At 41.5% G+C, this 23,739-nt stretch overlaps 1 protein-coding gene across 5 annotated transcripts in view; it reads left to right on the top strand.

Annotated features, from left to right (window-relative positions):
- Positions 1-23,739, top strand: part of F8 (coagulation factor VIII) — a 162,876-nt gene that overhangs the window by 93,622 nt on the left and 45,515 nt on the right. For 4 of the 5 annotated variants that reach the window (XM_084870984.1, XM_084870986.1, XM_084870987.1 and 1 more), the window contains exons 3-14: positions 4,584-4,705; positions 5,607-5,729; positions 9,088-9,300; positions 11,909-11,968; positions 13,374-13,490; positions 15,294-15,515; positions 16,097-16,379; positions 17,050-17,221; positions 18,951-19,044; positions 19,666-19,880; positions 20,818-20,968; positions 22,069-22,278. In XM_084870984.1, the coding sequence (XP_084727110.1) occupies positions 4,584-4,705; positions 5,607-5,729; positions 9,088-9,300; positions 11,909-11,968; positions 13,374-13,490; positions 15,294-15,515; positions 16,097-16,379; positions 17,050-17,221; positions 18,951-19,044; positions 19,666-19,880; positions 20,818-20,968; positions 22,069-22,278 (1,982 nt within the window). The remainder of the gene's footprint in view (positions 1-4,583; positions 4,706-5,606; positions 5,730-9,087; positions 9,301-11,908; positions 11,969-13,373; positions 13,491-15,293; positions 15,516-16,096; positions 16,380-17,049; positions 17,222-18,950; positions 19,045-19,665; positions 19,881-20,817; positions 20,969-22,068; positions 22,279-23,739) is intronic. The other variant, XM_084870985.1, reaches the window with a different exon arrangement.

Raw genomic sequence — 23,739 nt, forward strand, 5'->3', positions numbered from 1 at the left:
ATATTTTTAAGTCTATTTCATTTATTTCTGTTCCAGTCTTCATTATTTTCTTCTTTCTACTCACTTTGAGCTTTGTTGTTTTTTTGTTTTGTTTTGTTTTGTTTTTCAAGTTCCTTTTAGTGTGAAGTGAGATTGTTTATTTGAGATTTTTTTTGTTTGAGATAGGCCCATAATACTATGAAATTCTCTCTTAGCCTTGGCCTTGTCCCATAGATTTGAGGTTGTTGTTGTGTTGTTTTTTTTGTTTTTTGTTTTTCTTAATATATTTTATTGATTTTTTTACAGAAAGGAAGGGAGAGGGATAGAGAGACATCAATGAGAGAGAGACATCAATCAGCTGCCTCCTGCACACCCCCCCACCGGGGATGTGCCCGCATCCAATGTACATGCCCTTGACTGGAATCGAACATGGGACCCTTCAGTCCCCAGACCGACGCTCTATCCACTGAGCCAAACTGGTTTCGGCTGTTGTTGTGTTTTCATTTTCATTTCCTTCAAGGTTTATTCCTTGTACATCACTGATTTTCAGTTTAGCAACTTTCACAATTTAATATTGCATTTTCCTTTTCTACCTCAGCATTTCTACTAAAGCCTTTATAAGAAAAAGGGGGAAAAAATTCTTACAGGAATGAGTGATTCTCTGGTGTGGCTGCTCCTGAAATAAACATTGATATTTTTGTTATTTCAGCAAAAGATTGAGAAAGAAATAAGCAATAAATGTCAGGTACCTTGTTATTGATTTCACATCCCGGTAATCCTAGGTATGGTGTGGCTTTTGCTCCAAGCATACTAATATCCACAGTCGGATATTCCTGCTCTCTTTCCCCCACCTTATCCTTATTGTTCTCATTTTTAACAAGAGTGTATATGTCTTGCTAATTAATGTTTGGGGTTCTTTCTTTAGTGGTATCACATACCAAGTGTATCACCATTTATTTGTGTTCTCCTCCTTCCATCACATCTCCCACTTTTCTTACACACACACACACACACACACACATATATATTTTATGGATTTCAGAGACAAAAGGAGAGGGAGAGAAGGATAGAATCATCAATGATGAGAGAGAATCATTGATCAGCTGGTTCCTGCAGTGTGTTGTCCTTACACTGGGGATCGAGCCCACAACCCAGGCATGTGCCCTGAGCAGGAATTGAACTTTGACCTCCTGATTCATAGGTTGATACTCAACCACTGAGCCACACCAGCCAGGCATATTTCCTATTTTTCATAAGCCCTTGAGAGTCAACAAGACATCAAAAGCAACACCTACTCCATATCCTTTATAATAAAAAGGTAATATGCAGATTGACCATCATGCCCTTGCACAAGATGGCCACAACATGTGGTCACAAGATGGCCACCACAAGATGGCCGGCAGGGGAGGGCAGTTGTGGACGACTGGGCCTGCAGGAGAGGAAGGACAGTTGTGGGGGACCAGACCTTCAGGGGAGGGCAGTTGGGGACAACCGGGCCTGTAGGGGAGGGCAGTTAAGGGTAACTGGGCCGGCAGAAGAGGGCAGTTGGGGCCAGCAGGGGAGCAGTTAGGCGTTGATCAGGCTGGCAGAGCAGTGGTTAGGGGGTGATCAGGCTGGCAGGCAGGAGCGCTTAGGGGCAATCAGGCAGGCAGGCAGGTGAGCAGTTGGGAGCCAGCAGTCCCAGATTACAAGATGGATGGCTGACTGAGGTATTGGGCCTAAACCATCAATCAGACATCCCCTGAGGGGTCCCAGATTGGAGAGGGTGCAGGCTGGGCTGAGAGACACCCCCCTCCAAGTGCACAAATTTCATGCACTGGGCCTCAAGTGTAATTATATATCTTTAAAAACCTATCTTGTTTCATATTTATTTCTAGCATGTGTTTTATGATGGCACAGTGGCATGTAGTATCTCTTCATATAAACGCCTAAGTGACTATTATGACCAGTTGACCGAACGACCAGTCAACCAGTTGCTATGACATGCACTGACTACCAGAGGGCAGACACTCAACACAGGAGCTTCCCCTGGTGGTCAGTGCACTCTCACAGCCAACCTCTCTCCACCAGCCAACCTCCCACTGTCCTTCCCCCTGGCTGACCAGCCCCCATTGGCCCTGATCAAGACTGAGCGAGACAGCCCTGATGGCCCGATCATTGGCCATGCCGAGGGACCCCACCTGTGCACAAATTCGTGCACTGGGCCTCTAGTATGGTTTATAAATGAATGACTATATATCTGTAGGGGGAGTGAGTGCTCAATTTTTATTTTTGATTGATCAAGGTTTAAAGACCAGGATCTACATGTGAAAAGTTTCTTCCAGGGCAAGAGCCTTGCTTTCTCCACATGAATATTCATTCCCAAAATGTCCATGCTTGTGACCATAGTCCCTTGATTGTTGAAACAAAACCAGTGGATAAAATGTGGTGAGAAATAAGAGTTAGATGTCCAGAAGCATAATCCAGGAGAGGCTCTCCATGGCATAAAGAAAACTGCAGATACACTCCCTGGGGTGCAAAAATAATTAGCAGATGAAAACTAGCCGAAACTGGTTTGGCTCAGTGGTAGAGCGTCGGTCTGCGGACTGAAAGGTTCCAGGTTCAATTCCGGTCAAGGGCATGTACCTTGGTTGTGGGCATATCCCCGGTAGGGGGTGTGCAAGAGGCAACTGGTCGATGTTTCTCTCTCATCGATGTTTCTAGCTCTCTATCCCTCTCTCCTCCTCTCTGTAAAAAATCAATAATATATATATATATATATATATATTTTTAAAAAGTCTCTTAGGCCCTGACTGGTTTGGCTCAGTGGATAGAGCGTGAGCCTGCGGACTGGAGGGTCCTGGGTTCAATTCCAGTCAAGGGCATGTACTTGGTTGTGGGCACATCACCAGTGGGGGGTGTGCAGGAGGCAGCCGGTCGATGTTTCTCTCTCATCGATTTTCTAGCTCTCTATCCCTCTCCCTTCCTCTCTGTAAAAAATCAATAAAATATATTTTTTTTAAAATTAAAAAGAAGACTAGTGCGTGGAAATAATCACCTCAACCGCTTGGTATTTTCTACCAATTCATGGGCCTTCTTCGCTAGGATTCGCATTGGTGCTTTTGACTCCTCAACTTAAACTGGGCCTCTCGAAACAACAACCTAACTTGTCAGGAAGGGAGAGAGAAAAAAGTTTTGGGAACCAGCCTTCACCTAAAAGAGTTTTATCCTTTAGGCATAGGAAACATTTGGGGAACATTTATATAATTAATTATAAGATTTCTGATTTAGTAGCTGATCCACAAATAAATGGATAATTGGGAGTATCTGACTGGAGACAAGAATGAGCATTTGCTCAGCCGGCATAGCTCAATGGTTGAACATCGACCTATGAACCAGGAGGTCACAGTTCGATTCCCATCAGGGCACATGCCCGGGTTGCAGGCTCAATCCCCAGTGTGGGGTGTGCAGGAGGCGGCCGATCAATGATTCTCTTTCATCATTGATATTTCTCTCTCACACACACCCTGCCCTTTCTTCTCTGAAAGCAATAAAGATATATTTTAAGAAATAATTAGTATTGCTGAAACCGGTTTGGCTCAGTGGATAGAGCGTCGATCTGCAGACCGAAAGGTCCTGGGTTCAATTCTGGTCAAGGGCATGTACCTTGGTTGCGGGCACATCCCCAGTGGGGGGTGTGCAGGAGGCGGCTGATCGATGTTTCTCTCTCATCAATGTTTCTGACTCTCTATCCCTCTCTCATCCTCTCTGTAAAAAAAATCAATAAAATATATTAAAAATAAAAAAAGAAACAATTAGTATTAATGGAGAATTGACTAAATTACAGCTCCTGGCATCTTTAGGTCTTAATATATATAGTCTTCATTGGAAGGTCGTTTTTTCTGTTGTATCCCTTATTTCTGGTATCTTTATGAAGGAAAGTATAATTTTAGGTACATACTGACAAAATTTGAATGCAGGGTACTTAGATAAAAGTTATAGTCTGTTTTAGAGATGAAATTGAAGGATGCTGTAGTTATTGCTTTGGCAAATGATTTTTTAGCTGATGTACTGTATGGGTATCAATTATATTAGCTACCATTTTCCCCCAAATATATTTGTATTGGTTTCAAGGAGGAAAGAAGAGAGAGAGAGAGAGAGAGAGAGAGAGAGAGAGAGAGAGAGAGAGAGAGAGAGAGATGGATGATGAGAATCACTGATCGGCTGCCTCCTGCATGCTCCCCACTGGGGATTGAGCCCACAACCTGGACATGTGCCCTTGACCGGAATTGAACCTGGAACCCTTCAGTCTGAACCCATGCTCTATCCACTAAGCCAAACCAGCTAGGACTGATTTATCTTTAAAAAAAATTTTTTTTTTTAATTTCAGAAAGGGAGAGAGTGAGAGAGAGAAACATCAATGATGAGATAATCATTTATCAGCCGCCTCGCCCCCCCCCCCCCCCAGCCCCCGGCACTGGGAATTGAGCCTGCAACCCAGGCATATGCGCTTGACCAGAATCAAACCCGGGACCCTTCAGTCCACAGGCTAATACTCTATCCACTGAGCCAAACCAAATAGGGCTATGATTTATCATATAACTTTTTCCTTTTTTCCCACACAGGTTTCCTCCTGAAGTGCCAAGGTCTTTTCCATTCAACACCTCAGTCATATACAAAAAGACTGTCTTTGTGGAGTTCACGGATCACTTTTTCAACACTGCCAAGCCCAAGCCACCATGGATGGGTATGAAAACAGTATTGGTTGTTTATTATAAAACTGGGTATCTACTACCCCCTATCAGGGATACAGACTGGGTGAATATTTTCAGTATTTTTTTTCTGCTTTTACTGTAGATATTAGCGTGCCAAGAGTCGTGGACCTGCATTTGTATTATTTTCTCTCTACCTTCAATCCCTGAATGATCTTGTTCAGTCTCATAGCTTTAAAATACCATCTCTATGCTACTAATCTTAAGTTTATATCTTGAGTTCTGACTGCAACGAGATGTTAAGATGAAACATTTTCTATCTTAGAATTATTGCTAAAAATTATAGGTGCCAAGTATTCCCAAATTCTAAAGAGAATTATTGCTAAAAATTATAGGTGACAAGTATACCCAAATTCTAAAGAGAGATATCAACCCACCTATTCAGGAATCATTGATTGGCTGCCTCCTACACGCCCCCTACTGGGGATTCAGCCCGCAACTCGGGCATGTACCCTGACTGGAAGTCAACCATGACCTCTAGGTTTGTGGGTCAATGCTCAACCATTAGGCAATACCGCTGGGCTTATTTATTTTTTATGTGCTTAATGTCTCTCAAATGTGATCTTGTTGATCTGTCCTATTCACTACATCTCCGCTGCCTAGGACAGTCTCTAGAATACACTGTAGTAGGAATGCAGCTACTATTAACTAAATGAATGAATGCATTGAATGAATTGCCAGAACTGTGTCCTCAGAACAATCATAAGATTGAGCTGGTGATAGCAGTTTCTACATTCATTCTACTACCACTTTTTATCAATAACCATGGGGACATGCTTCTCCACTGTGACTTGGACCATAACTTGCATAACAACAGGTTTTCTGGAGTGCCAACCTCCAAGTGACATTTGGGGTCCATCTCATTCATTCTTGCAGGTCTGCTGGGTCCTACAATTCGGGCTGAGGTTTCTGACACAGTGGTCATTACACTTAAGAACATGGCTTCTCATGCTGTCAGTCTTCATGCTGTTGGTGTTTCCTACTGGAAAGCGTCTGAAGGTAAGTGAAATGTCCTCCTATTGTCCTGTCATCTGGGGTAGAAGAATCTTACCTAATAAAAGAGAAGCATGCAAATTAACCATCACTCCGCTATGCCCACAGCCAATCAGAGTGAGTATGCAAATTAACCCAACAAAGATGGAGGTTCATTTGCATGTGCAGGCACGGAACAGCATAATGTCTGCTATGAGGGGAAGTGGGGCAGCGGACGGAGCTACAGGAGTGGTGCTCTGGAAAGAAGCTAGGACTTGCTGGCTCCTGGGTAGATCAGGAGCAGGGACACGCTGGCTCCCAGGTAGCTGGGAGTGAATCCAGGTGAAGGAAGGCCTATTCTTGCACGAATATCATTTATTGAGTATAAGATCATAAAACTAGTGAGTAGTAGAGTTAAGAGGCTAATCTAGGCCTATTTCATGAAGTTAAGAACATTGTCATTTTAGTCTGATCCCCCAAATTTTTATTTGGTCCCCTCTTCTCCCATGGGAATTCAAGCCACAGATCCCAAAATTCCCACTTCATCTGCCTTCCTATGCCCAGAAGACTTACTAGAGAGGAATCAAGACTCATGGTATAAAGTCGAAACAGAATTTTCCTTCTCCTTTTTTAGATTCTGACTTTTCAGATATTTCCTCTCCTTTCTAAATATGGATGCCACTGGGGGTGAGAGACAACTAGCAGAAGCACAAGCTGACCTCGTTAAAACAAACAACCTGTTTGGCCACGGTCCCCACTTCAACAATCTCCTCCTTAACTTCACAATGCGCGAAGGGAGTGAAGAGGGTGCCACAATAGACTAGGATATTGTCCAGATAGATAGATTGAGAAGATTCCAGAAAATCCTTAATAAATTATTGGAGCATGTGCTCCATGTTGTACAGCCTCACTCTGCTTATATGTTGACCAATTTCTCATTCTGAAATTGAAGACCTCATGAGTTTCACTCATGAGGCCAGGGCTGACCTGGATTAGGGAAAGGAGATAGGACGGGGCAGGTGGTATAGAGGAAAAATCATTCCAAGCTCTGGCTAGAGCTGGGCTGGCTATTTCCATGAGGCTTATCTACTTGGGAGCATTTAAAATAAATCTAGGGGCATTTCAGAGAGTCCAGGGTTCTCCCAATTGTGCAGCATATAGCACTTGTACCCTAAGCCAGGTGAGGTTTGGGAAAATGGATTATCTAATTTCTCACACGGGCATCTACAGTGGTTCTGCCCAGAAATAACACAGGTGATGGCCTAATGCCTATGTGATTTATAGTCCTATCATGAGCCTTTATATATATATTTTAATATATTTTATTGATTTTTTACAGAGAGGAAGGGAGAGAGATAGAGTTAAAAACATCAATGAGAGTCTCATCGGTCAGCTGCCTCTTGCACACCCCCTACTGGGGATGTGCCTGCAACCAACGTACATGCCCTTGACCAGAATAAAACCCGGGACCTTTCAGTCCACAAGCCGACGCTCTATACAGTGAGCCAAACCGGTTTCGGCATGAGCCTTTATATTTTTACTAGAGGCCCGGTGCATGACATTCTTATACTGGGGGATGGGGAGGTCCCTCAGCCAAGTCTGTGCCCTCTCACAGCCCGGGACCTCTTGGGGGATGGATGTCGCCTGCAGGTCAACATCCCCCTGAAGTCCCCCTGTGGGAGCACACTAACCACCAGGGGACAGCTCCTGTATTGAGCGTCTACCCCCTGATGGTCAGTGTGCATCATAGCAACCGGTCATTCCACCATTCGGTCAATTTGCATATTAGGGTTTTATTATATAGGATGTTATAATCAAGAAGCATCTGATCACCGAAACCGGTTTGGTTCAGTGGATAGAGGGTCGGCCTGCAGACTGAAAGGACCCGGGTTCGATTCCGGTCAAGGGCATGTACACTGGTTGCGGGCACATCCCCAGTCGGGGGTGGGCAAGAGGCAGCTGGTCGATGTTTCTCTCTCATCGACATTTCTAACTCTCTATCCCTCTCAATTCCTCTCTGTGTAAAATCAATAAAAAATATATTAAAAAAAAAAAAAAGGAGAAGAAGCATCTGACCTTCTTTTACTAGTCTGGGATCCCCCGATTGTCAAATAAATTTGTGATGATGTCGAATATCATTCTATGAGTTTGTTGACTTTTCTCACATCCTTTTGTAAAGTATCTGATGTAGTGTTTAAGTGTTTATCCTGTTGAAAACAAATGAGTTGTTTATTATTTTCTTATCGACTTGTGAAGGTACTTAATATTCAAAATCCACGTCCAATGACATAATAAATGTTTGCATATCTTCTAGTCTGTGGGTTGAGTTTTTACTATCTTAATTTTATTTTCATAAACACATGTTCTTAAAGTTAATGAAGCATGGAAATTCAACAATTAATGAAACACAAACATTTATCACATTTTTATTTTAGAGCTTTGTGTCCTGTTTATTAAGACATTTGCCTATCCCAAAGTCATGAAGAGTGTTTTCTATGCTTTCCTCTAGAAGTTTTATTATTTTACCCTTCACATATAGGTCTGTGATCCATCTCAAATTGATTTTTGTGTGTAGCTACCTCATAGCATTTTTAAATAACTTTATTGGGATACAAATTAGATACCACAAAATCCACCCATTTAAGGTAGTTTGATGACTTTTAGTAAATTTAGACAGTTGTGCAGTCATCAACACAATCCAGCTTTAGGACACTTAAAGAAGTTCTCTCTCAAGTTCATGCCCCATTCCCAACCCCAGTCCCAGGTGACCACCGATATGCTTTGTATCTCTATGGCTTTGCATGCCTGTCATTTTTTTTATTGATTTCAGAAAGGAAGGGAGAGGAAGAGAGATAGAAACATCAATTATGAGAGATAATCACTGGCCAGCTGACTCCTGCATGCCCCACACTGGGGATTGAGCCTACAACCTAGGCACGTGCCCTGACTAGGAATCAAACCATGACTGCCTGGTTCATAGGTCAATGCTCAACCACTGAGCCATGCTTGCGGAGCTATAGCTGCTGCTTATTAGTCTTCCAAATAAAGATGAAACCGGTTTGGCTCAGTGGATAGAGCCTCGGTCTGCAGACTGAAAGGTCCCAGGTTCGATTCCGGTCAAGGGCACGTACATTGATTACGGGCACATCCCCAGTCGGGGTTGTGCAGGAGGCAGCTGGTTGATGATTCTCATTGACATTCCTAACTCTCTATACCTCTCCCTTCCTCTCTGTAAAAAATCAATAAAACATATTTTTAAAAAATACAAATAAAGATACAGAAAAGTTGTTGCTTGTGTAGAATCTACTGGTGACAATAAACTTGATATGTTTCCCTGAGTGGACAGTGGGCATAAAAATGACAGTTTTATGCATTCTTGCTTCAGGTGCTGAATATGAGGATCAGACCAGCCAAAGGGAGAAGGAAGATGACAAAGTCATTCCTGGTGAAAGTCATACCTATGTCTGGGAGGTCCTGAAGGAGAATGGCCCCATGGCCTCTGACCCACCATGTCTCACCTACTCCTATTTTTCCCACGTGGACCTGGTGAAGGACCTGAATTCAGGTCTCATTGGAACCCTCCTGGTTTGTAGAGAAGGTAAGTGTAAGGAAAGGTAGGATTGAGAGGAAATAATCAGGGAAATGCAAACATCTGGGTCTAGCCATAAAAGATAACATTTATGTTCTTTACTCTGAAAGAGGTTCCTTTCCGAACCCTAGCAACAGTAGTCGGCAAACCACGGCTTGTGAGCCACATGCGGCTCTTTGGCCCCTTGAGTGTGGCTCTTCCACAAAATGCCACGTGTGGGCATGCACGTCCAGTGCGATTGAAACTTCGTGGCCCATGCACAGAAGTCGGTTTTCAGCCTGGGCGAGTCTGTTTGAAGAAGTGGCATTAGAACACTCAAGGGGCCAAAGAGCACATGTGAATCACGAGCTGTGGTTTGCCGACCACTGCCCTAGCATCATGCCCATGAAAAGGAACAATCTAGTTTCCTAAAGGCACCGGTGTTCATCCTATGCTGCCACAGTGCACTTTTTGCTTTTGTTTTTTGTTAATCTTCAAAAATACCCTGTGGGTATTTTTTCCATTGATTTTTCGAGAGAGTGGAAGGCACGGAAGAGACAGAGAGAGAAACATCGATGTGAGAGAGACACATCAATTGGTTGCCTCCTGCACATGCCCTGACAGGGGCCAGGGATCCAGCCTGCAGCCGAGGTACATGTCCTTGACCGGAATCAAACCCGGGACCCTTCATTCCATAGGCCGATGTTCTATCCACTGAGCCAAATCAGCTAGGGGCACTACATGATAATTTTAAAAATAAAATAATTGAAGTGTTTTCAGATAACTTTGCTTGTATTTTAAGTTTGTCTAGCTGAGTTATTTTCTTTGTCCAACTTTTACTTTTCAAGCATCCAGGGTACAAGAGAGACAAAAGGGGAATATTATAAGCAAAAATCTTCCTACTCGCCGAAACCAGTTTGGCTCAGTGGTAGAGCGTTGGTCTGCGGACTAAAAGGTCCCAGGTTCGATTCCGGTCAAGGGCATGTACATTGGTTGCAGGCACATCCCCGGTGGGGGGTGTGCAGGAGGCAGCTGATCGATGTTTCTCTCTCATCGACGTTTCTAGCTCTCTATCCCTCTCTCCTCCTCTCTGTAAAAAATCAATAAAATATATTTTAAAAAATCATCCTACTCAGAATAAGGCTTCAAAGAAAACTTTCCCCCCAAATTAAGAAATACAATGCTAAGAAAGACAACCAACAAATTCAACCATTAGCGCATGAAGCAAGCTCATTTTTAACATTAACAATTCTAAATATCGGTGTACATGGTGCTCATTTAAAGTGTGACTGAGGTGTTTAATAGAGACAGTTGTTATTTTGCTCACAACTTTTTTGTTTATTTATAACTGCAGAAGCAAACATGTTAAACATAATAGAAATTCTCTATATTAATGGCTTATAAGCACATTTTGTAATTTTTCTTTTTCTCTTATATTTGCTCTGAACACATGTATATGCCGTATTTTTCGGACCATAAGACGCACCGGACCATAAGACGCACCAGTTTTTAGAGAAGGGAAATGAAGAAAAAAAGATTCTGAAACAAATAGTGTCCTAAAATATTTTATGTGCATTAAAACCCAACATCACAGTCATAAACACATGTAATCAACCCTGTAAAGTAAACAGCAGCATTTAGAACCATTTTAGAGCCGGGCAAGCACACAGAGACCACACAGAGCCGGGCAAGTAAAAAAACTTTTTTTTTACAGTATATGTGTAGGCTATATTTGGACCATAAGACGCAGGGACTTTTCCCCCCCACTTCTGGGGGGAAAAAAGTGCGTCTTATGGTCCGAAAAATACGGTACTATATAAATATAATTACATGGGCTTGTATTTTATATATCTTTAAAAGATTATATATATGTGTATGTATGTGTGTGTGTGTATATATATATATATATATATATATATATATATATATATATATCTTTTTAAATCTTTATTGTTGAGATTATTACAGATGTCCCTCTTTCCCCCTCTCTCCCCTCCGCCACCATTGCCTCCCTCCTCCCTCCGCCCAGTTCCCACCCCGTCCCAGGCCTTCACCACCCTATTGTCTGTGTCCACAGGTAATGCATATGTGCATATAAGTTCTTTGGTTAATCCCTTCCCACCTCACACTGGGGTTGGAGCCTGCAACCCTGGGCACGTGCCCTAACCGGAATCAAATCACAACCTCTTGGTTCATAGGTCGATGCTCAACCACCGACCCACGCCGGCTGTGCATGTAATTCATTTTTATTACATTTTACAGAAATTGTGGTCTGCAACAAATTTGAAATTTTTTTTTAAAAAAAGGTCTTTACCCTAAAATACTTGTGTGGTGTTTTTTTGGGTTTTTTTTTAATATGGAATGCTTCACGAATTTGCGTGTCATCTTTGCGCAGAGGCCATACGTACTAATCTTCTCTGTATCATCCCAATGTTAGTATATGTGCTGCCGAAGCGAGCACCCAAATAGTTTTAGAAGCATCGGTATGGAGACCTCACACCAAAGAAATGATGTTATGGTAAAGCTAACAAGAGGCAAAGGACTACATCTGTGCTGCTCTCAGGCTGCTGATGAAGTAGCGTCACATTGCTGGGAACGGCTTTTCAATAGACAATGAATTCCTTTGCTTTTTTTGCAGGGAGTCTGGCCAAAGAAAGGACACACGAATTTGTACTGCTTTTTGCTGTGTTTGATGAAGGTTAGTGAGCTGCACTCTGAATTTTGAACTCCTGAAAGAAAGCAAATGCATTAATTTATTCTGAGATGAGAGCCGCAATTGTCCAGAGGAAGTGATTCTAGAAAGATCATTAATTACTTTACTGTTCAGAAATGAAAGAGGTGGAAATGACAGTGAGTCCCCACCCCTACATGCATCCTTGGTTTCATTGGCAGCTGAGGTAAGAAGGTACAGGAGCTGGGTCACATGTTAGCCCAGTGGTCAGCAAGCTCATTAGTCAACAGAGCCAGATATCAACAGTACAACGATTGAAATTTCTTTTTTTTAAAATATATTTTATTGATTTTTTACAGAGAGGGATAGAGAGTTAGAAACATCGATGAGAATCATCGACTAGCTGCCTCTTGCACCACCCCTACTGGGGATATGCCCGCAACCAATGTACATGCCCTTGACTGGAATCGAACCTGGGACCTTTCAGTCCAAAGGCCGACGCTCTATCCACTGAGCCAAACCAGTTTCGGCAACTTAAACTTCTTCTAACGCCACTTCCTCAACATAGACTCATCTAGGCCGTAGTATTTTGTGGAAGAGCCATACTCAAGGGGCCAAAGAGCCGCATGTGGCTCGCGAGCCGCAGTTTGCCAACCACTGGGTTAGTCTAATCCCTCTCATTAAATCCACAAACAAGGACTTTTTGCTTAAGAAAATTTTGGTAAAAAATCATACATTGTATATATTTATGGTGATGATTATATATATATATATATATATATATATATATATATATATATATATATAGTGAGTTAATTAACTACAGTCAAGCTAATTAACCTCCATCTCCTCACAGTGACCATTTGTGTGTGACAAGTGTATGTGAAATCTACTCTCTTAGCATATTCCCGGTGTTCAGCACACTCTTAGTAACTATGGTTATCATGCCTGTACTTTATATCCCCAGAACTTATTCATTTTAAAACTGAAAGTTTGTACCCTCGACTAATATCTCCCCATTTTCCCCACTCAGCTCTTGGAAACCACCATTCTACTCTCTGCTTCAATGAATATACCTTCTTTTATCTTCACCTCTTAACTTTTATTTATTTACTTACTTATTTCTTTATTTTTATTGATTTCAGAGAGGAAGGGAGAAGAGAGATATAGAAACATGAACAATGAGAGAGAATCATTGATCAGCCGCCTCCTGCTCCCCGGGCATGTCCCCTGATTGGGAATCAATGTTCTCTCTCGTCATTGATGCTTCTATCTCTCCCTCTCCTTCCTTTCTGAAGTCAATAAAAAAATTTTTTAAAAAAAGAAGAAGAAATGCTTAAGATGTGAGCAGTCTTTGCCCCATGGGAGAGAGGAAAGAAGATAAGGAGACAGACACTCAGTTGACCCTACGTTTGCGTCCTCTCCTCCTCAGGAAAAAGTTGGCATTCGGAAACACATGAGTCCTCCACACAGGCTACGGATCCTGCATCTGCTCGGCCCCGGACTGAAGTGCACACAATCAATGGCTATGTAAACCGGTCTCTTCCAGGTATGTACACACTCGCTGAAGAATCCTCAGGTTCATCCTAGCTGGTTTGGCCCAGTGAATAGAGTGTTGGCCTGCGGATCGAAGGGTCCTGAGTTCGATTCCAGCCAAGGGCACATGCCCAGGTTGGAGGCTTGATCCCGAGTAGGGGGAGTGCAGTAGGCAGCCGATCAATGATTCTCTCTCATCATTGATGTTTCTGTCTCTCCCTTTCCCTTCCTCTCTGAAATCAATATATTTTTTTAAAGCTTCCACAAGATTCTGCTTAATAAATAATAGGATTCTGTGAAAAAAATAAAGCATGCATACGCTTACAAAATTAGGACTACCATGATCAAAATACAAAGTAGGAAGTAGGTTGAAAAGAAAAAAAATCTCTCAGAAAGTAAAACCAAAAAAGAGATTAAAAATATGTTTAAATATAGGTTTTAAAAATTAAAAGAATGTGTTAAGAATAAAAAGATTTGAGTCTTTGTATTAAAATTTCACAGCAGGATAAATAAATAAGAAAGGTCCCAACACAAAATTATTATTGTGGAATTCCGAGAACACAGAGACCTGGGAGAAACAGTCACATACAAAGACATGAGAATTAGATTGGCAATATAAAAATTAAATTAATTTAAGCAGTACTTTAAAGTTCTAAAGTAAAAGTCATTTTCAACCTGGAGTTCATAGCCAAACTATAGATCAGCATTGGGGGAAGAATAAAGACATTTTTAGAAATGGTAACCCTTAGAAGCCATTGAAAATGTATTAAGTAAAATTAGAATGTAAGCCAAGAAAGAGGAAAATGGAAAATTTAGAAACACAAGAAAATAATAAAGGATGAGGACAGGTATTTTCTTAATTCTTCACTGTATTTCCAATAACTCTATCATGAAGACACATGATTTTAGAATTAGAAAAGAATTTTCAAATCATGCAAGTCCCTGCTCTCATATAGCTTATCCTATATAATTAAAGGCTAATATGCAAATTGTCCTTTTGACTGGGTGTTTGGCCAGGGGGCGGAGCCAGCTGGCCAACTGCTTGCGGCCCCACCCCTGAGAAGCCCCCCATCCTGATCTGGGGTGGGACCAGCCAGCCAATTGCCCACAGCCCCTCACCCCAACTGGCCCCGCCCCCAACCAACCCCTCCCATCAGGGGCAGGGCAGGCCAGCCAACCACCCACAGTCCCTCCCCCTGGCTGGCCCGCCCAATCGGCCCCAAGTGGGGCAGGTCGGCCCAACCCGCCCCCCCCCCCCATGCACGAATTCGTGCACTGGGCCTCTAGTAGCATAATAGGCAGTCTGATCAATAGGAGAACAAAACCCAGAGAAGTGTTGGCATAGAGGCCAGTGGAGGAGAGAATCACAAGAAGGAATGAATGGTCAACAGGTGCAAATGAAAACTAAAAAATACCCATTGGAATTAGCAGCATGACAATCATTCGTGACTCTGGCAAGAGCTGCTGCTTTCACAGTACCCCAGAGTCCTTAAAAAGTTTGGTTTCAAGTCAAGATAATAAAATTTATAAGGTCAATTTGTTCATCCTATTCTTTTTAAGCTATTTTCATTGATTTCAGAGAGGAATGATGAGGGTGAGAGAGATAGAAACATCAATGAGGAGAGAATGATTGATTGGCTGAGCCCGCAACCCAGGCATGTGCCCTGACTGGGAATTGAACTGTGACCTTCTGGTTCATAGGTCGACACTCAACCACTGAGCCACACCGGCCAGACTGTTCATCCTATCTTAGAAAAGGTTTTCCATTTCAATTTCTCTACTTCATGACCACAGCTATCTTATTCCAACTCTACAGGTCTGATTGGATGTCACAAGAAATTGGTCTATTGGCATGTGATTGGAATGGGCACCACCCCCGAAGTGCACTCAATTTTCCTTGAAGGTCACACGTTTCTTGTGAGGAACCATCGACAGGCCTCCTTGGAGATCTCACCAATAACTTTCCTTACTGCTCAGACACAACTGATGGACCTTGGCCAGTTTCTACTGTTTTGCCATATCTCTTCGCACCAACATGGTAATATTTGTGGATCTTAAAAACTAGCATGATAAGTATCCATCTCTTATTTTAATGAAATTTTCTGTCCACTTTCCAGTACAGGATTATGTTAGACCTCAACTGAGATTCCCTGGTTGCCAGCTTTCAGAGTAAAAATGTTGCCTTGAGTATAAGAGGGCTTGAGTATTTGTAGTATTGGTGACATTTTAGTTCAATACCTGTGATAGAGGCAAGATAGATGGATTCAGGATAAATGAAATGGCAAAAATGAGGAGGACAGTATATTATTGGTTTTCTAGCCTGATCCCATTAATTAGGCCTTGATACCATGGACAGATGGCAGATCATACATAGCTAGAGATGTTTTATGAGAAAATTAGGGCATTCAGGAGGTAGCTGATCAATGATTCTTTCTTATCATTGATGTTTCTATTTCTATCTCTTTCTCTCTTTTTCCCTTCCTCTAGGAAATCAATAAAAACATATTTTAAAAAAAAGAGAGAGGACCTTGAAGGCCTAATAATAGAGAATGATGACATAGAAGTTAAGGCAAGAACGTTTTGTAGGAATTTGACGTTGTTTTGTTTGTCTGACTCCAGATGGTATGGAAGCTTATGTCAAAGTGGAGAGCTGCCCAGAGGAACCCCAACTCCGGACGAAAAATATTGAGAAAGAGGAATATGATGATGATGATGATGATGATGATGATGATGATGATTATGACTCTGACATGGATATTATCAGCTTTGATGATGAAGATCCTTCTCCCTTTATCCAAATTCGCTCATTTGCCAAGAAGTATCCTAAAACGTGGGTCCACTACATTGCTGCTGAAGAGGAGGACTGGGACTATGCTCCCTCAGTCTCCACCCCCAATGACAGGTAAGCACCTTTTGACATTTGCTATTCTCTCTTCCCAATTGGTTCCTCCTAGTTATTCAAAACAATGAATCTTCAAACCACATTTGGGGTAGGTACAGGTATGAAATCAAATGTCGAGTACATTAATATGTTTGGAAACTAAAATAGCTAAGCATCAAGGATATATGGAGGGACCTGGAGAGTATCGTGCTAAGCGAAATAAGCCAGTCAGAGAAAGACAAGTATCACATGATCTCACTCCTACGTGGAATCAAATGAACAAAATAAACTGATGAACACACTAGATCCAGAGACATAGAAGCATAGAAGAGAATGCAGAATCTCAGAGGAAAGGTGGGGGAGGGTAGATAGGTAGGTAGGAAGTGATCAACGAAAGAACTTGTATGCATATATGCATGACCCATGGACACAGACAATAGCATGGTGAAGGCCTGGGACAGGGTGGGGCAGGCTAGAAAGGGTTAATGGGGGAAAGAAAGGGACATGTAATACTTTCAACAATAAACAATAAATTTTTAATTAAAAAAATAGCTAAGCATCCAGGATGCATGTACTTTTCCAACTCTTTTCCTCGATTAAATCATTCAGCTGTTTCGAGTTGGATTTTAGCTACCTGTCCCCTCCCTGGAATTCTCCACTTCAACCTCTCATCTTTTTGTTTCTTGTTCAGCAGTTATAAAAGTCTATATTTGAATAATGGTCCTCAGCGGATTGGTAGCAAGTATAGAAAAGTCCGATTTATGGCCTACACAAATGCAACATTTAAAACTCGTGAAGCCACTCAATACGAATCAGGAATCCTGGGACCTTTACTTTATGGAGAAGTTGGAGATACACTGTTGGTAAGTTGAAGAAAAGATATAAGGTTGGGTAAGAAGAAAAAGCGTGGAAGGATTTGAGATTCTTAAAACTTCCTAATTCAGCCTTATCTCTAATGGGCATTATCTTTTAAAAATCATAAATACTACACAAATATATGTGTACTATAAATTTGTTTAAAAATTTAATGCCACTCATCAAACCTGCCACTCCTTTGAAATATTCATTGCTTAGGCTTTGATACATATTCTTCTAAAACTTTTCCCACCAATTATACAGTACAAGAATCAGCAAACTGTGGCCAGAAAGCCAAATTTGGTTCACAGTCTGTTTTTTGGAAAGCCGTAAAGAGCTACACCATAGTATTTCAATAAAAGAAAAGAAGCACATGATCGCGTAATAGGTGGAGAAGGGAGTTTGACATAATCTACTACCCATTCATGATCAGAAAAAACTCTGAGTGAACTACCCTGTTTCCCCGAAAATAAGACAGTGTCTTATATTAACTTTTTCTCCCAAAGTTGCGCTAGGTCTTATTTTCAGGGGATGTCTTATCTTTCCATGTGCTAGGTCTTATTTTCGGAGGATGTCTTATTTTCGGGGAAACACGGTAGCAACAGAAGTCAGGGTCCTTAACTTGATGAAGAATAGCTAAGAAAACTTTCTAATGTGGTGAAAAACTGAATGTTTTCCCCTTGAGACTGGGAGCAAGCTAAGATGTCCACTCTTGTCACTTTTATTTAATATTGCGCTGGAAGCCAGTGAAACGAGCCACACACAAAAAAAGGAATTAGAGGCATTTGGATTGAAAAGGAAGAAATAATACTCTTTATTTGTAAATAATATTATATGAAGAAAATCCTGCTAAAAAGCTGTTAGAATAAACAAGTTTAGCAAGGTTGCAAGATACAAGATCAATATTTAAAAAGTTGTATTTCTATATATTTCTGTATATTCTTATCAGTGAATACTCTGATAATGAAATTAAGAAAACAATTTCTTTCACTAATATCAAAAAATGAATAAAATAATTTGGAATAAATTTAACAAAAAGGAACGTGTGCGCTGTAAGCTACTAATCACTACTTAGATAATTTAAAGATGTAAATAAGTGGAAAGACATATTATGTTCATGGATTGGAAGAGCCAATTACTGTTAAGACTCTTCCACATTTATCTACAGACTAGAGGCCCAGTGCACAACATTCGTGCACTGGGGGGCGGGGGGGAGTTCCTCAGTCCAGCCTGCACCCTTTTGTAGTCTGGGAGCCCTCAGGGGATGTCTAACTGACAGCTTAGGCCACAGTCGGACATCCTTAGCACTTCCACCACCGCTTTTGTGCTCACCAGCCATGAGCCCGGCTCAGGGCTTCTAGCTGAGCAGTGCTCCCCCTGTGATAGCACACTAACCACCAGGGAGCAGTTCCTGCATTGAGCATCTGCCCCCTGGTGATCAGTGCACGTCATAGTGACCGGTTCCACCATTCAGTCGATTTGCATATTAGCCATTTATTTTATAGTATTCAAGTCAATCCCTATCAAAATCCCAACTGCCTTTTTCACAGAAATTGACAAGCTAATCCTAAAATATAGGTAGAATTGCAAAGGACCCCCATAGACAAAAAGAATCTTGAAAAAAAGAACAAACCCCCTATAATTTGGATGCAGAGAAGCTTTTGTTTTTAGGCCACACTTTTCTTCTTGATCCTGGTTGTCTTAGGACTTGACCTTCTAGCTCATTTATCCTTTCAGATTATATTTAAGAATCTAGCAAGCCGACCATATAACATCTTCCCTCATGGAATCACTGATGTCAGGCCTTTGCATGAAGGAAGATTGCCAAAAGGTAAGTGTTGATTCTGTTTTATAGTTCTTACTTACCTGTAGGTACAGATGATGTCACAGCCTCAAAAACAACTAAAATTATGCTAGGCCTTGCCCCAGCTGTTATGCATCATATAGGCACACTTATCACCCATAATCCTTTATTCTATAATTCCCAGATGTATTTCATTTATGTACTTTATAATGCCCTCAAGAAAATGCTATAATGGTTGCTTTAAACATACATATGTAGTTTTAGAAAATTATGGGGATGCCCAACTGGCATGGCTCAGTGATTGAGCATCAACCTATGAGCCAGGAGGTCATGGTTCCATTCCTGGTCAGGGCACATGCCCGGGTTGTGGGCTCCATCCCCATTGTGGGGCATGCAGGAGGCACCCAATAAATGATTCTCTCTTATCATTGATGTTTCTATCTCTCTCTCCCTCTCCCTCTCTGAAATCAATAAAAATTACTTTTTAAAAATTGTATGAATCTGAAACTTCTAATAGGTGCAAATTTAGTTTCCATTTATTGAAAAACATGTACATATAGATGTTAGAGCTCTTGTAATAGCAATATGATACCAATATGTGGTTTGTTATACCCTAATCAAGCTTTTCTGGGGTTTGGATGTGGGTAGGTGTGAAACATCTGAAAGATATGCCAATTCCGCCAGGAAGTATATTCAAGTACACATGGACAGTGACTGCAGGAGATGGGCCAACGAAATCAGATCCTCGGTGCCTGACCCGATACTACTCAAGCTTTGTTAATCCAGAGAGAGATCTGGCTTCAGGACTCATTGGCCCTCTCCTCATCTGCTACAAAGAATCTGTAGATCAAAGGGGAAACCAGGTGAGTCCTTCTCTTTCCAAGTGTCGAATTTGAAGCTAAAAATGGAATGATGATGTATGTGAACTTCCACCTACGATTTCCTCTACTCCCTCGGTGTATGTCTCCCAGTGGAATGCAGAAAATATAGTCATCTGCGATATGGGCCAGTGAAAGAAATGCATTGGGTCTCTCACAGGCGGTAATTGATTTTGAGTTTGGTGTAATAATCTTGCCTGCTGGATAGATAGGAGACCTGGGCCCTAGATTATTTATCTAATACTCAGACCCAGTCTAAAATTCCACTCTTTGTAGGTGATCTTGCCCCTTTTAATATGCTCAATTTTCACCTCTTTTTCTTTTTCTTTTTGAAAATATATTTTTATCTCAGAGAGGAAAGGAGAGGAGAGAGAGATAAAAACATCAATGATAAGAGAGAATCATTGATATTTCTTTCTGCCTTTCCCTCTCTCTTCCACTCTCTCTAAAAATCAATGGGAAGCCCTAACCAGTTTGGCTCAGTGGATAGAGCATTGGCCTGTGGACTGAAAGGTCCCAGGTTCACTTCAGGCTAAGGGCATGTACCTTGGTTGTGGGTACATCCCCAGTGGAAGGTGTGCAAGAGGCAGCTGATTGATGTTTCTCTCTCACCGATGTTTCTTTCAATCTCTCTCCCTTTCTATAAAAAAATCAATAAAATATATTTTTATAAAAATAAATGGGAAAATATCCTTGGGTGAGGGTTTTCAAATGAACAAAAAACATATTCTTACTGCTCATAACACCCACTCCCACTCACAGGCTCTAGTCCATGCCATAGTAGTGACCTATGGAGAAATGGAATTGAACCAGAGGATTATAGATATATCACATACAAGCTATCACTTCTATTGTAGACTGAAATTTTCTACTTGACAATAGCAGTAGTATTTTTTCTTTCTTTCATGGGTGTAATTAACAGATGATGTCAGACGAGAGAAATGTCATCCTGTTTTCTATATTCGATGAGAACCGAAGCTGGTACCTCACAGAGAACATGCAGCGCTTCCTCCCCAATGCAGATGGAGTGCAGCCCCAGGATCCAGAGTTCCAAGTCTCCAACATCATGCACAGTAAGCAAAGCAGCACCTGTCTAATGAGTAATAGGCTAAGGGAAATTGAAGCCACCAAACGGATGTCCATATAATGGATCGCTTTATCTGCCATGCAAGTCATAGTTCCTTAAAAACCATTACATACAAACATATACACTGAGTGGCCAGATTATGATGATCTCTAAATGCATAATAATCTGGCCACTCAGTGTATATCCTACCCTATATAATAAAAGGCTAATATGCAAATTGTCCCCTCGACCAGGAGTTCGACCACAGGCAAGCCAGCCAACCGCCCATGTCCCCTCCCCCTGGCCAGGCTGGCTGGACCCCACCCATGCACAAATTCATGCACCGGGCCTCTAATATATATACACACACACACACAATAATGGCCAGATTATTATGCATTCAGATATCATCATAATCTGGCCCTTCAGTGTACAATTTTATATGAAAGCATATGATCATAAAACATTTTTTATTTAGAAAGCAACAGATATTCAGAGAACTTTTTAAAAGTTTTTAAAATATTTTTCTTGATTTCAAAAAGGAAGAGAGGGAGAGAAAGAGATAGAAACATCAGTGATGAGAGACAATCATTGATTGGCTGCCTCATACACGCCCCACTCTGGGGAATGTGCCCTATCTGAATCGAACCATGACCTCCTGGTTCATAGGTCAACGCTCAACCCCTGAACCACGCCGGCCAGGCCGTCTGCTTTTTGAAACCCGTTAGTCCTTGAATCTGGAACATTAACAGATAATTCATTTGGATCAAATTTTTTTTCTTTCTGATTTTCCCTCTGTGTGGTTACTACTTTTCTCCTTGCAACTATAAGCAGTTTGGAGGGAGACACTTTAACCATGCAAATGCCCTGCTCCCCCACACACACACACTCCATATAACACTCAAAGCCATCTCTACCATGATGTTCTATGACTCCCCTACCCTTGGGATTAGGACCTAGCTGACCAAGTATTAACAATCGACTTTTCTGGAAGGTATAATGCTATCTCTTCTTGGACGTAACAATCATGTCCAACCCTATCACGACAATCCAAAAATAGTAAACCCTGCTACTGCTAACACCTCTTGTTCTCCATTTCTTTTGCAGGCATCAATGGCTATGTTTTTGATAGTTTGCAGCTGTCGGTGTGCTTGCATGAGGTGGCTTACTGGTACATTCTAAGTGTTGGAGCACAGACGGACTTCCTTTCTGTCTTCTTCTCTGGATATACCTTCAAACACAAAACGGTCTACGAAGACACACTTACCCTCTTCCCGTCCTCTGGAGAAACTGTCTTCATGTCGATGGAAAACCCAGGTTAGTTATTTACTTTATTCTTTATATATATATATATATATATATATATATATATATATATATATATATATATATATATTATTGATTTTTTACAGAGAGGAAGAGAGAGGGATAGAGAGTTATAAACATCGATGAGAGAGAATCATCTCTCATCGATCAGCTGCCTCTTGCACACCCCCCACTGGGTATGTGCCCGCAACCAAGGTACATGCCCTTGACTGGAATCAAACCCAGGACCTTTCAGTCTGAAGGCCGATGCTCTATCCACTGAGCCAAACCGGTTTCGACTACTTTATTCTTTTAGTAACAGCTGTGATTGCACCACTAGTCACTCATATTCTTTTTGGTCCACTGGCCCACATGTAGGTAGATATTAAATGGTTCAAGTGATTTGGGTTCATTGCAAGGCATTTCAAAGACGAAACCACATTAAGTAAATTAAAAGTCTTTGCTCTAAAATCTACCTTTGGCCCAGCTGGTGTGGCTCAGTGTTGAGTGTTGACCTATGAACCAGGAGGTCATGGTTTGATTCTTGGTCAAGGCATATGCTCTAGTTGCGGGCTTGATCCCCAGTGAGGGTTGTGTGGGGCAGCGGATCAATGATGCTCTCTCATCATTTTTTTTTTTTTAATATATTTTATTGATTTTGTACAGAGAGGAAAGGAGAGAGATAGAGAGTTAGAAACATTGATGAGAGAGAGTCATTGATCAGTTGCCTCTTGTGCACCCCCTACTGGGGATGTGCCTGCAACCAAGGTACATGCCTTTGACTGGAATCGAACCAGGGACCCTTCAGTCCCCAAGCCGACGCTCTAGCCATTGAGCCAAACCGGTCTCGGCAGCTCTCTCATCATTGATGTTTCTTTCCCTCTCCCTTCTTCTCTGAAATCAATAAAATATATATATATATTTTAAAAAGAATAAGCATAAGAGAAAGAAGATTAACCAGGCTGTCCTGAAATACTACAAGGTGGATGAGAATGGCAAAATCAGTCACCTTTGTGGGGAGTGCCCTTCAGAGGAATGTGGTGCTGGAGTTTTCATGGCCAGCCATTTTGACAGGCATTAGTGCTTCAACAAACCAGAAGACAAGTATTGTATACGGGTTAATAAGAGACATGAACTAACATTTTAAAAATTTTGCTTTAAATATCATTAATTCAGGTTCTCAATCCCCAAACTTATAATATACTTATAGCCTCATGTTTAGTGAACTATAAATGTTCACTGTGGAACCAAATAGGATTACATTTTTAAAAAAATATATTTTATTGATTTTGTACAGAGAGGAAGGGAGAGAGATAGAGAGTTAGAAACATCGATGAGAGAGAGTCATTGATCAGCTGCCTCTTGCACACCCCCTACTGGGGATATGCCCGCAACCAAGGTACATGCCCTTGACTGGAATCGAACCCAGGACCCTTCAGTCCCCAAGCCGACGCTCTATCCATTGAGCCAAAC

This window comes from Pipistrellus hanaki (assembly GCF_964339955.1).
Source record: "Pipistrellus hanaki genome assembly, chromosome: X".
Lineage (NCBI taxonomy): Eukaryota > Metazoa > Chordata > Mammalia > Chiroptera > Vespertilionidae > Pipistrellus > Pipistrellus hanaki.